This window comes from Centruroides sculpturatus, unplaced genomic scaffold (assembly GCF_000671375.1).
Source record: "Centruroides sculpturatus isolate CEXI.00-Female unplaced genomic scaffold, Cexi_2.0 scaffold113, whole genome shotgun sequence".
Lineage (NCBI taxonomy): Eukaryota > Metazoa > Arthropoda > Arachnida > Scorpiones > Buthidae > Centruroides > Centruroides sculpturatus.
In genome coordinates this window covers 466,496-481,863 of record NW_019385770.1, presented here as the reverse complement: position 1 = coordinate 481,863, position 15,368 = coordinate 466,496, and the positions used below count along the sequence as shown (strand labels likewise).

The window sequence follows — 15,368 nt, the reverse complement described above, 5'->3', positions numbered from 1 at the left end:
GTACAAAAGGGAGATTGATTCATAAGAATGTTTTTGAAGAAGGCAAGTGTGGCTATGTACTACAAGACAGTGATCCATCCAATTCGGTTGTAAGGTTGTAAGGTGTGGGTGTGTGGAACAGAACATAAGAGCACTGTTATTGCAGCTAAGATATCTGAGATCTAGTGAGTGACAAGGATGTGTTGCTGCAGTGTGGTGTGAAAGAAAATGCAATGGAATGAGTGCATCAAGGATGACTTCATTGGTTTGGTCAAATGGAATGAATGTCAAAAGATGAGGTATGTAAGTTGTGTGGGGGCAGTGTGCAGGGAAGACCAAGGACAAGATGAACTGAGCAAGTGGAAGTGTATCTGAAAGAGAAACAGATTCTGAGTGAATGTAGGTACTAAGTGTATGAAAAGAATAGTGATTGTGAAAGTGAAAGAGGTATGTATGGATAGAGGGAAATGGCACAAAGTTGTGAAGTGATGTGGTATGTCAGCAGGTTCCAGGATGAGAGTGGGTACATTCCTGTTGTGCTATGCCCTGACTATATGATGTTTGTAAGAGAACTGAAGTTTGCAGGATGTCATACACAGGAAATACACTTTCATCTTGGTCACTTCTCTGGGGAATGCCATTAGTAGTAGTAGTAGTAGTGGTAGTAGTAGTAGTAGTAGTAGTAGTAAGATACAGTTCAAGTCATTTTATGAGATTTCACGTATTGAATGCTATTTTATTTTAAACAAATCACATCAGTAATTAGAATTTAAAAATAATTTTATTTCATATTTTTACATTTACATGATGGCAAGATTTTTGAAAACAATATCAAAATATAATTAAAAAATTGCTGCAAATTATTTTCATAGCAGTACTGAAAATTAATTTATATTTAATAATGTATATTGAAGGTATTAAATTTAATATATAATTCTTTCATTTAATATAACATTTAAACTGTAGAATATAATAAAAAACTGAAAATAATACTTTTTGAATCATTTTTAACTTCAGTCAAAGTCATTATTCTTTGACAGAATTGTTTGCATGGAAGCTAAAGTTCAAATTATTAAAATCAATGAAAATTATATAATTTTCAATTATTATATATTAATAAATACATTTTTAAAATAAAATTTTATATAAAATAGAGGTAAAAGGTAAATATAAACAAGATACAGTACCAACTGGATTATTGATGTAAATAAGACAGAAAAAAAATGGACTTTGCTTATAAGCAGCATTAAAACTTTAATAAGTAATGTTTTTTTGAGTAATTTCATAATCCTTCTTCAGGTTCAAACATGTGTAGAATACATCACACATGGATATTCTATCAGTTTTAAAAAATACTAAAATAAAATATCAATTAATTTAAATTTCACAGTTTAATAAATTGCATACATTTGATTGTCACAATATTATTCATTCATTGTGCAGAATAGGTTATAATATTTACAAACATTTATAAGAATTGGCAGTGCTGCATTTATTTGGATACAATACATTTAATTTTAAGATGCAAAAATTATTAATGTAACATTTACATAAATTTACAAAATACATACAACACAAATTACATATCACAACAATTTTAACACTTTCTCACTAAATTACTCCATTATCATTAATATTAACATACAAAAAATATAATACTTAAATGTTTCTCAAAAAATACAATACTGTACTTTTTGATAAGATATTTTATAAAAATTTTAGACTGAAACAAAATGATTTTTACAAGCTCAAATAAATGAAAATTGATAATTAATTGAATTACTATACAGCAATACATACAAAAACTTTCTTCACTTTGAACAATATAATTGATTTTGAGCATTGATATCAACTTCGGCATTTATCAATTTTTCTGAAAATGCAAACTCATTTTAAATAAAAATTTTACATTTGAATCTGGATTTACAAAATAATTGCTAGCAAGTAACACATTTTCTGAAGAAATTGAAGAATAAACAACCTTTACTTCCATGTAAATTTCAAAATTGCACATGGATATAGTGCCAAATTATCCACTAGGCACTTGAGGCAGATGCCTAGGAGTTCTGGGTCTCATGGGCCCCAAAATTGGGGGAAAAAATATACAATTGCAACAGTAAGTTTGCTTTATCATAATTTATAAATAATTCTATGGCTACAATTAGACATTATTAGCTCATTATGTCAAATTGTATTTTAAACTCCATGCAAAATGTTATATAAAGTGTTAATAGCAATCCATGCCAAGTGTTATAAAAAGGATTTTAACACTGTTTGACAGTGTGCTTATTATGTAATAAAATTATGTAGAGGAGACTCAATCTTTTGTGCCTCAATCCACCTATTATCCTATATGGATTTAGGTTTGGATTAATGCATCACATGGATTAATGCATCACTGCATGGATGAAGGGTTTAATCCATCACTGCATGGATTATAGTGATGGATTAAACTATTATCCATGCAGTCACTATTATCCATGCAGTGATGGATTAAACCCTTCAGGGTTTAATCCATCACTGCATGGATAATAGTTTAATCCATCACTATAATCCATGCAGTGATGGATTAAACCCTTCATCCATGCAGTGATGCATTAATCCATGTGATGCATTAATCCAAACCTAAATCCATATAGGATAATAGGTGGATTGAGGCACAAAAGATTGAGTCTCCTCTACATAATTTTATTACATAATAAGCACACTGTCAAACAGTGTTAAAATCCTTTTTATAACACTTGGCATGGATTGCTATTAACACTTTATATAACATTTTGCATGGAGTTTAAAATACAATTTGACATAATGAGCTAATAATGTCTAATTGTAGCCATAGAATTATTTATAAATTATGATAAAGCAAACTTACTGTTGCAATTGTATATTTTTTCCCCCAATTTTGGGGCCCATGAGACCCAGAACTCCTAGGCATCTGCCTCAAGTGCCTAGTGGATAATTTGGCACTATATCCATGTGCAATTTTGAAATTTACATGGAAGTAAAGGTTGTTTATTCTTCAATTTCTTCAGAAAATGTGTTACTTGCTAGCAATTATTTTGTAAATCCAGATTCAAATGTAAAATTTTTATTTAAAATGAGTTTGCATTTTCAGAAAAATTGATAAATGCCGAAGTTGATATCAATGCTCAAAATCAATTATATTGTTCAAAGTGAAGAAAGTTTTTGTATGTATTGCTGTATAGTAATTCAATTAATTATCAATTTTCATTTATTTGAGCTTGTAAAAATCATTTTGTTTCAGTCTAAAATTTTTATAAAATATCTTATCAAAAAGTACAGTATTGTATTTTTTGAGAAACATTTAAGTATTATATTTTTTGTATGTTAATATTAATGATAATGGAGTAATTTAGTGAGAAAGTGTTAAAATTGTTGTGATATGTAATTTGTGTTGTATGTATTTTGTAAATTTATGTAAATGTTACATTAATAATTTTTGCATCTTAAAATTAAATGTATTGTATCCAAATAAATGCAGCACTGCCAATTCTTATAAATGTTTGTAAATATTATAACCTATTCTGCACAATGAATGAATAATATTGTGACAATCAAATGTATGCAATTTATTAAACTGTGAAATTTAAATTAATTGATATTTTATTTTAGTATTTTTTAAAACTGATAGAATATCCATGTGTGATGTATTCTACACATGTTTGAACCTGAAGAAGGATTATGAAATTACTCAAAAAAACATTACTTATTAAAGTTTTAATGCTGCTTATAAGCAAAGTCCATTTTTTTTCTGTCTTATTTACATCAATAATCCAGTTGGTACTGTATCTTGTTTATATTTACCTTTTACCTCTATTTTATATAAAATTTTATTTTAAAAATGTATTTATTAATATATAATAATTGAAAATTATATAATTTTCATTGATTTTAATAATTTGAACTTTAGCTTCCATGCAAACAATTCTGTCAAAGAATAATGACTTTGACTGAAGTTAAAAATGATTCAAAAAGTATTATTTTCAGTTTTTTATTATATTCTACAGTTTAAATGTTATATTAAATGAAAGAATTATATATTAAATTTAATACCTTCAATATACATTATTAAATATAAATTAATTTTCAGTACTGCTATGAAAATAATTTGCAGCAATTTTTTAATTATATTTTGATATTGTTTTCAAAAATCTTGCCATCATGTAAATGTAAAAATATGAAATAAAATTATTTTTAAATTCTAATTACTGATGTGATTTGTTTAAAATAAAATAGCATTCAATACGTGAAATCTCATAAAATGACTTGAACTGTATCTTACTACTACTACTACTACTACTACTACCACTACTACTACTACTACTAATGGCATTCCCCAGAGAAGTGACCAAGATGAAAGTGTATTTCCTGTGTATGACATCCTGCAAACTTCAGTTCTCTTACAAACATCATATAGTCAGGGCATAGCACAACAGGAATGTACCCACTCTCATCCTGGAANAAAATTTGCACACGATTTAAATACAGTATTTACTTTTAATATTACCGTTATGCCATCGAAAAGAAAACGTGTTGTATTATCATTAAGACAAATTAAAGTATTTGTTTTGATTATCCGGATTTTTCCTTATCCGGACTACCTTCATCCCCAATTAGTCCGGATAATCGAGGTTCTACTGTATACAGACGTGACCTAAAAACATCACTATTAAACTTTTCTTTTCATTAAATATAACATTGTTGCAATCTGTACTTTTTTAATGTTAATGTTATTAGGCAAACTCTGTACGGTCCATTATACTGTTATCCGTTAAGATGTCATTTTGAGCGGCTTTTCTTTCGTTCATGTTCGATCCTTTTAATTGAATAAACATAACAGTAATATAAATAAGTCCTCATAAAAACCTCCCTGCAAAATTTCAGAAATTTTCGGCAAAAAAGCATAGAAGTTATCAAGCTTCAAACAGAGTGAAGAAAATCGTGTCCCACACACATTAACAGATACATACAGAAATTACCTTCGAATCTTTTTGCATTTCTCGGCGTTTCAACAGTCCTAAATCCAAAAATCTAAAAATTTGCAGATAGGTCTTTTTCTATTGCTAGATTATAATACTTTCCATCTGTATAACAGCCGGAAAAGTAAAATAAAGCGATGTTAAAAACTTGCGCTGTATTGTTTAGATAGTAAAATATGACAAAAGTAAAGACGCTTTTTTTCTTAATATACAACGAATAATTTGTACGAAAGTTTAGTACATCAGAGAACAGGCCAAAAGGCTTGCATTCCCATATAAACCGTGTCAAAGAAGAAGTGTATAAAATACTTTAAAAAATGTTAAGTCACAGGAAAACTACACCAAACTAATATAATATTAAATAAATTTCTATAGAAATAGGTAAAATTTTCACTTTATTCTGATATTTTCCATAAAGATGAAAAATTGATATATTTATTTAGAATTGTTATGGATAAACTATTTAAATCAATATTTGTTATCATTTTTGTATGATTACAAGTCTTTAAATAAATTACTAAAAAAAACATATAGCAGAATACCTTCAATATAAAGATATAAAATCAAAATCGATTTAAGATTCGATTTTATTTAAATTTTAATACAACCATATATTTAGAAAGAAACATACAACATAACATTAATAATCAAGCAGTACAAAACAGTAGAAATTAAGAAATATTTGTACTTAGCCACAAATTGTTAACCATATAATTTGTTAACTTTTTTAAATGCTATTAAAAATGTATTATTGCACAAGCAATCAAAATGCCATTATTTTGAAAATAAAACAAGATAACATCAACTCCGCTAAAATCACAAAAAACTTTTTTCTTACTTTCAGTTCTGCAAACTTTTTTTATTGTTTCTTTTAAATTTACTTGATCAGCAATTTCATGCTCAATTGCCAACATGGTCAAACCATTAAGACGATTTGTGTAATAGTCGAACGTAAAAAGTTCTTAATTAATTTTAACTTAGAGAAACTCCATTCGACACTTGCTAGTTATTGGCATCGTTAGCAATAGTAAGATTTGGGGCAAAATTTAACTTTGTAATTAAGCTCAGTATACATTGCTTAGGCTTTCTTTTTTGCCCAAAAGTGCAGATACTGCTGAAATTTCCTCTGCTAACTCTACCCTTTTTATGTCAACAGAATCACCATCAGTTAAAATGCATTCTAAATTCTTGCAGTGTTTTAGTAGCATTTCTTTGGACATGATATTTAAATCGTATATATTATATAAGAATTGAAAATAGTTACTATGATTACTGAGTTGTTCAAATCTAGCATTTAGTGCATTTAGTGCTTGATCGATTGTAAAATAAAAAAACTCTATATTTTTCTTTTGAATCTTTGATGGGTTCGTATAAGAAGTTTCTTTTCTTTCTTCTAACATGGTGTCGTGTTATTGTTGATCCAAAATTAGCCTCTACATCAATTTCGGTAGCATCAATAATAGTTTCATCGAAGGACGAATCCGATCGAAGATTCTTAAAAAATATTTTGCAGTTTTGTAAAAGATCAAGTGCAAAGGCTAGATCAAAATCTTTTGTTTGCATAAACTTGCTTATTGGATTAATGGAATTTAGTATTTTATGCCAAATAACTAACGAACACAAACTCTTAAATTGTTTAATACAATTTAATAAACCCGAGGCCTCATCTCTTATTAATTTAAATTATCAATTTTTTGGTTTTCGTAAATGCTTAGCAAGGCGTCGTATACATCTCCCAAATGAAATCTCAAAGGCTTTAAGGTCTCTATCCAACTCTTCCATCTAGTGTCCAAGGCCGGATTAACCCACTTTGGGGCCCTAGACACTTTCTTTTTACTGGGCCCCCCTCTCCCACAAGAAATAAAGCACACAAATAATATAAAACAATAAATAAAACAAAACTAAATAATGTGAAAAACTAAAACAAATGTTAATTTTTTATTAATAAGAAATATTTAATTGCTATAAAAAAAATCTAAATTATCTGAAGAATTTTATTTACAAATGTTTTCAAAATAAACAGTTTGACCGGGATCTTCTAAAAACTGGGCCCTAGATATTTGTCTCATTTGTCTATGCGATGATCCGGCCCTGCTAGTGTCACTCAATGGTTTCAAAGTTAAGCCTTGAATGTGTTTTAAAAGTATTGCCCATCGAAAAGTAGATGCCGAAAAAAAATAAATATATTTTTTGGACCGTGTTGAAGAAATTAGCGGCTTCCAAGGATGCTTTAGCCATATCATTAACAAGATTGAGAGAGTGGCTACTACACGGAACATAGAATGCTCGCGAATTATATTGTTTAATTCTAGATTGCACTCCTGCTTTATCGCCCCTCATATTGGACCCGTTGTCGTTTCCCTGCCCTCTGATATCATGCAAATTTAAACCCAAGTCATTAAGTTCTCCAATTATAATATCAGACATTTGTTTTCCTGTGGATCTTTCGACTGATAAGAAGCCTAAAAAGCTTTCATTAATTTTAATTTCAACATCAGCGTCAAATTTATTGATTGAAACGTATCTGATTACAAGAGTCATTTGCTGTATCTTACTAATGTTAGGAGTATAGCCTAAATTTATGGAAAAATATTTTGATTTTTTTATTTCATCAATAATATGAGACTTTACACTTTGATGCAGCAGATCTATTATCTCGTTTTGTATATTGTATTTTTCCCGAGATAGTGAGCTTTACTCTCTTTTTTTTAGCGCTCTATGGACGTGCTCTATTATAAAACGTGTTTTATCGAAGCAATGAACTTAATAAATGTCTTATATTATAGATTAAAATAATTATTTTCATAAAACAAAAATATAAATAATTATACCTATAGAATACATTTAAATTTAATACAATATTTTATTGATTTAAAACACCTTTAGTTCCTCTTCCGAGTTAACTCGGGCAAGTTATATAGCGTTACATAAAACCCGGGCCTTTGGGCCCCGAAATTTTTTTTTTTTCAATTTTTGGATGTTTTTTAGGTCTCCAAATTTTTTCAAAAATTTTTACCCGCGCGAAAAAATTTTATCGAGATTTTAATCAACCTTTAATGACGCGCGATTAACGCTTAATTGTTTTTTTAATGTGATTTTTTTAATCAAATTTAATTAATCGTTCTAAAGTTGTAGTGCACGGATTTTACTTCGGTAAAGTTATTTAAAGCTAGTTTCTGATATCAAAAAAGACCTCCAATAGTTTTTTAATTTTTTAATTAATATATTTTATTATATATACGTTTAATTAAGTCGGGGGGGTCGGAAATCGCAATAAAAATTTTAATTTTTAAAAATATTCAAAAATATACGGCCAGCTAGTATTCACCCTACTTTAAACCCTTCGCTTCCCGAAACTTCTATGAGAATGTCCCGGGAAATCCAATACCAGCTGTTCTCAAGGTCATCCAGCTGTAAACACAATGACTCATCAGCGTCAGATTTCACAGAAAGGCGAGACAATGGAAAATAAAATTTGAAGCTTTTTCTTCAAAATTAACGCATTTCTTTTGTTTTTTTCAGTTTTAAGTATTTTTTATGTTTAATTACATTAATATCAAAAATTGCTGGGAACTAAAGCGATTAATACATTATTTTAAATAGGTGATATTCCCGTTAGATGGCGTAAGGATATTTTTCACTTAACATGGAGCAGGAGCTGTTGTTCGATCAAGGTTTCCGAATAGATGGACGAAAAGCCGATGAACTAAGACAAGTTAATTGTCGTTTGGGCGTTTTTGATCAAGCCGATGGTTCTGCATACTTGGAGCAAGGAAATACTAAAGTTCTCGCCGCCGTTTATGGTCCTCATGAGGTAAAAATTACACCTTCAAATTATTTGCTATTGAACTTACCCTGAATGGCATGCTTTGCTTTGTTTACATAGGTTAGAGGTAGTAAGTCCAAGGCACTTTACGACAGAGTGCTATTAAATTGTCAATATAGTATGACAACTTTTAGTACAGGAGAAAGGAAGAAGAGACCTCGAGGTGATAAAAAGTCTCAAGAGATTAGCTTGCAACTTCGTCAAACGTTTGAATCTGCTATATTGATTAAACAGTTTCCCAAGTCACAAATTGATATATTTTTTGAGGTAAGGGAGATGGTAATACATATACTCTGTGAATTATATAACAGTTAGATAACCATAAGATATATTAATTATTAGAATTATACCTTATCAGGATATGAATTGATAAAGGGATGAAATCATTTAAGATTGATGGCATTCAGAATGTCATTGGAATCGTGCTCAACATTCCAAACGCCATTGTCAAACTTCTAGCCTTACAGAAAGGTGGTACTGAACGTCTGACATTCATGTTTTTGCATTGAAAACTTTGGCTGCAATTTTTTTTCAGCACTTGATAACTTTTAGATGGCTGTCTACTAGTTAGTCACTAAATCTGATAATCCATTAAATTCAAAGTAGTTCCACACTACAACAGAATCACCATCCTGTGATCTGCTGAAAAACTGCATTCTTCTTTCCTAATATCATGCCAGTAATGAGCACATCAAAATTAAATTTCTTTTCATCACTGAAAAGGACAGAATTCCACAGCATGAGATCTTTAGTCCACTACATTTTTGCCAATTAACATTGTTTTGTTAGTGATGGTTTTTTCATTAAAGCAACAAATTTCATATGTGGATCTGCTGAAATTCTTTGATGAACAATGCTTTTTGATATTTTTAATCTACTTTCACACAAAATTTGACAAACTGATTTATCCTGTTGTGATGCAAAGTGCACAGTTCAATTATCATCCCTTTGAGATGTAATTTTGGGTCTTCCTGATCAATGTTTAGAAGGTATTGATGATGTTTTCCCAAAATTTTATAAACTTCGGGAATAGATCTGTTCATTAAAACAGCAATTTCCTTGACATTACATCCTTCTGCTTTCAATTTCCATATTTATGCAATTTCTTCCATAATAAACTCTCTTCCATGTGGCATTTTGGAAAGTTTTGATTCAATATTGAAATTACTACTTGATAACAAAATAAAAGTGTTATGTGATGTCATGTATTTTTATTTTTGTAATTTTAAGTTTTTTATACTTCAAATTTTGCAATTTTGTTTTATTATTTATACTTTTGGGAAATCCAAATACAGTATTTTTGTCATTAAATTATTAATTAATATAATGATCTTTAATTTTGAATTATCAAAAATTAGTGTAAAGTAATTTGTATATACAAACGAAATCATTTACATTTCTTTTAAATTCCTAACAATTCTGAAAAGCAGTAAAATGTTGGTTATACAGTATATACTTTTGGGACACACTGTATATATACAGGAAATGTTTAAAAATATTTTATAGTTTTGACTGTTTCAGATACTCGGCCATCTAAAAGTATCTCTAAAATCCCTAACATTTTTTGGACATCAAGTGGGCCATCTTCTTCCCTTGACCAGATTGAACAATTTTTATTAATGATATTTATTAGTTTTTTCATTTCAAGCAAGAAATATTGTTTCCATCTTGCCTTAACAATTTTTTAGACCTTGCTTTCATTTTCAATTGTGCCATGTCTATCACCCTTGTTCATGGTTTTAATTCTGATCACAAAGCCATACGCCTTGACATTCAATTAAATACACACAAACATCAACCTGCTAGATACATTAATGTCCCTAATTGGTCATCATTCAATCGAGCAGAGGACTCAAATTTCCTCTGCTCAATTGATTGGATCTTCCTGGATTCTCCTATTTCTCCTCAGAAATTGACAGATAAAATTTACAATTTATTTATGATCATAATCAATAAGTTCTTACAGGTCTGCAAAATGAAAATTTCCACTCATGAATGACTTCCTCTCTACCTCAAGAAACTTTCCAATACTATTTGAAACAATGGACTAAATGGAAACAATATGGTAACCCTTGTGATCTTTACATACACAGAATTCTACAACAATGCTATTATTGTGAACTTCATATTTCCTTCCAAAGAATATTTTAACAGAAATGTATCTAACTTAGCTTCAGATCACCATACCTGCTGGTGTTTTATTTCTAAATTTTCTAAAAAAAAAAAAACTTCCACAAAACACAATTCCATTCCTGATGATAAAATTTACGATATTTATAATATCAAGACTAGATATTTTTGTCTCCTACTTGAAACTGACTTTCATCTCTATCCTTTTAACAATGTAAACATAATTTTGTTATTTCTTTTTCTGAAGTTACATTAGCCATAGAGAGACTAAATAACTCCAATTACAGCCCAGATTCAATTCCTTCTCATTTTACTCAAAGCTAAATGCAATATCTGCTGTTATTCTCTCCAAATTGTTCACTAGGCTACTAAACTTGAGCTATGTCCCAAATTAGTGGCTAACTTCAAAAATAAATGCACTACCCAAAAAAGATAGTACCGTACCTTCTATAGACCAGTCACTATCTTACCAACCATGGTAAAAATATTTGAAACATGATTATAACACAAAATATATGCACAAATAACCTCCAGAATCTCCTCTCAACAATACTGCAACATTTGTAACCTCTCTACCATCACTAACCTTTTTGAAAACAACTTACACAATTTTGCAAAATTTTTAGAAAAAGGAATCCACTTAAATAATATATTTTGACATTTTCCAGGCATTCAATTCAGTTCTTTCAAACTTACTTCTTACTACTCTTAGTGATTATTTTGACTTAGATCTAGCTCACTGCTGTTGGTTAAATAACTATTTCCTGTCTAGATCATTTAAGATTTATATTGGTGACTTCGAATTTCTGCCTTTTTCTCCCTGTTCGTTGCATGCCACAGGGTTCAATACTAAGTATGCTCTTTTTCTCAGCATACATAGATAAACTATTTATTAACCTGTCCTCCAGGTGACATTAAAATTTTATTTAATGATCCTTCCTCCTTACAATCTGATATTAATTCCATATGCTCTACATTTGCCAGTAATTTAACAATCAGTATTCACAAAACAGTTATTATGTGTTTCTCTCTAATTTGCAACCCGTACTGCCCTTCAGTTTATATCGATTCCATTAAAATAAATTACATTAAGTCTCATCGTGATCTCGGCATCATATCTGACAAAAAATTAATTTTTCATGGTCATATTTCTCACATTATTAAATTTCTTGCTATTAAACAAGGTATTATCTGGCATTTCTGGAAAAATATTTCTTCAAATTCTGTTTTAAGAACAATTTTTTTTTAAAATGAATTTTCAGTCAGTTGTGGATCACTGTCTACCCATCTGGGCAATGACTGCTCCATATTTATTTCACAAAGTTCAACCCAAATTAAATTAGGTTTATTCTTTGATATATAAATTCTGTAATCTCCCATATACCGATAACCCTGATGTTGCTATAGTTTGCCTTGGTATGTCCAATCTTGCAGATCATTTAGAATATTTTGATCACGTACTTTTGTGACTGAAGGGTCGGCACTGGATCGGTGATGCCTACATCAGGACTGACACCATTGTTGCTCAACGTGAGCGTTTTACAGTTTTGCAATAGGTCACATATGCAAGCAGTCAGATTTTAGGATGGAGGATGGCCGAGAGACTGCATATCCAAAGGAATGCACTCAACCATAGATCCAACGCAAACAATACCTGTTTATTTATATGAACTATTTACACACATATGCATAGGATAATGTATAGCATTTCCATTATAGCTTCTATATAGCATGACATAATTGATAAGGCTTTATATAGCATAAAATAATCACCAGACAATGTACAATACTAATATTAGTGTATAAGTAGAGATAAGATAAGATTACATATGTAAGATAATGTTCATAGTTACATAAATCAAGTACTATAATATAATATAAGGGTTAGAAGTACAAAATAATCTAATATTCTTAATGTTTGTTTTCTAATATTTGTAATGTTATCTTTTCCCCAAGCAATGTCAGGCTCATCATTAATAAACAATTTAAGACTGTACAATAAAGTCTTTTGATGTTCTTTCTCACACCTCAGGAAATTAACAGTCTTGCAGAGGAGTAGACCTTTTATTAGAGTCTGCTCATCAGCGTCATTATGCAAAATGTTACAGGACTTCCTTCCAGTGACAGCACAAATAAAAAATAAAATATACATTTGATAAAATTGCCAGGACAATAATTGTAAAATTAATTGTATAGTCTTAAATTGTTTATTAATTTTAATGATTAACTTTATAATAATAGTAAAAATAAACTCAAATTTTTTAAAATTTAAATTCATTCAGGTTCTTCAAGCTGATGGTGGTAACTATAGTGCCTGTGTTAATGCTGGTACATTAGCTCTAGCTGATGCTGGAATTCCTTTGAAAGATTATGTTTGCTCCTGCTCAGGAGGACTCATTAATGATAAACCTATTGTTGACATCAATTATCAAGAAGAAAGTTTTGGAACACCTACATTAATTATAGCCATTCTCCCAAAAACTGAAGAGATTGTTTTGGCAGAATCTTTTGGGCGATTGCATATTGATTTACAGAATAAATTAATGGATCAAACAATAAAAGGCTGTGTGAGTATTTACGAAATTATGGATGAAGCTTTGAGACAGCATGTTAACAAAATAAATTGTAGAATGAGAAAAGATTAAAATTCATAAAAATAATTAAAAAACTCTCAGATAATCTTTATATACAAAAGTATTTCAGGTTGTATTAATTAATAAAAATAATTTTGGTGTTACTTTCATGTTGGAATGTGACTTTTAGCAATCTTTTAGAAATTAATTCTATGTTTTAAAATGTGTATTCTCTATTTCATTAATTTATTAACAAAGGTTTTGGTAAACAGTCCAGTAATAAATTCCATGAAACAGTGGTTATCTAACTACTGGAGGTCCAATACATTGTCTTAACATAATTACACATAGCATAGAACATGTCACTTACAGTTTTGATAGATGAAGATCAGCATATGCATTATGCAATTGTATTTTATCTGTTAAACACATTTTAACTACCATAAAAATGATATGTATGACAAGCTCAAGCTTTTTATTTCAAATTTTTTAGTTATATCTATCATGCAGTAAAAGTTGATCCCAAACATATTACAGATTACCATTAGCTAGAACTGAAATGATCTATGACAGGGATGGCAAACCTTTTTGAGTCTGCATGCCACATAGTAAGCACATCAAGCATACTTTTATTTAAAAATGATTATGCATGCAGAAGTTTTAGACTTCTAGTAACTATATTTAAATTTGGCGGAATGGCCGAGTGGTCAAAATGGTAGCTTATCACTCTTGTAGACCCAAGATCAAAACCCCAGAAAATTTTCAGGTGGTGATCTAACTGTTCCATTTGGAGTTAGCTAAATAAAAAAGCCCTCTTAGTGCCCACAGAGCAAAAAGAGTTTTATAAAACTATATTTAAATAAATAAAATAATATGCTGTAATTAGAGTAAATGTAAAGAACCTGATTGAAAAAGATAATAAACCGATATCGTATAATATGTTACATGCCGGATGATTTCTTCAACGTGCCACTTTGGGCACGCGTGCCATAGGTTTGCCACCTCTGCTCTATAGCAGTGTAGCATAGTATTATACCAGTTTTTCAACATTGACGTTCCTAATATTAGTATATTGTTCTATCAGGAACAGATCTGGATTGGAACAATAGGGACGATATCCATATCACTTGACATTTTATTATAAAAGTTACATCTTGATATTTGGTCCTATCTACCCTTATGTTTTAATGGGATGGAAGAGTGTTAAATACAGGGCTGTGGAGTAGCGTAAAAATCTACCGACTCCGGCTAAAACACAAACTCCACGACTCCGACTGTCTCAACAGCCCTGCCAGGGCTGTGCAGTCGTGTAAAAATCTACCGACTCCACAGCCCTGGTTAAATATGTTATTACAGTAGAGCGTCGGTTATCCGAAACCATTCCAGTCTGCAAATTTAAATTTTCGCTAGTGATGTGGCGCTACAATCTTTGGCTATATTTTGGGCTACTCCAATATTTTTTTGTTGGTGTGTGTGTTTTAGCTGGCAGCACTGGCACTATTGTGTGATGTTTTTCTGAGTACTGTGTGTGGTGTTGAATCGAACGTTTTTGATAGTAGATCAACTTCTAAAGTATATATATACATATACAGGTAACCCCCGTATAACACGGTAGTTACGTTCCAAAAAATTGCCGTGTTATGCGAATCCGTGTTATACGAAACAAAGAACTAATACGAAAAGGAGGGTAAGGTTCCAAAAATTAAAAAAAACATGCTAGTATATTTTCATAATTAAGATAAATATCTTCATAATCTTTTCATAATTAAGATAAGTTAAACAATGTTTTCTTCGTCATCACTAAAAACACTATTAATTAACCGAGAGCGTTTTCTTTTTGGCAAGTTATCCTTATCCTCT

At 30.0% G+C, this 15,368-nt stretch overlaps 1 protein-coding gene across 1 annotated transcript; it reads left to right on the top strand.

Annotated features, from left to right (window-relative positions):
- Positions 1–8,594: 8,594 nt before the first annotated feature.
- On the top strand, positions 8,595–13,690 carry LOC111641965 (exosome complex component RRP41-like). The gene is made up of 3 exons (XM_023388218.1): positions 8,595–8,793; positions 8,866–9,072; positions 13,218–13,690. Exons 1-3 carry the CDS (start codon positions 8,626–8,628, stop codon positions 13,578–13,580), a joined length of 738 nt encoding a protein of 245 aa, XP_023243986.1. The 5' UTR covers positions 8,595–8,625; the 3' UTR covers positions 13,581–13,690.
- The last annotated feature ends 1,678 nt before the right edge of the window (positions 13,691–15,368 follow it).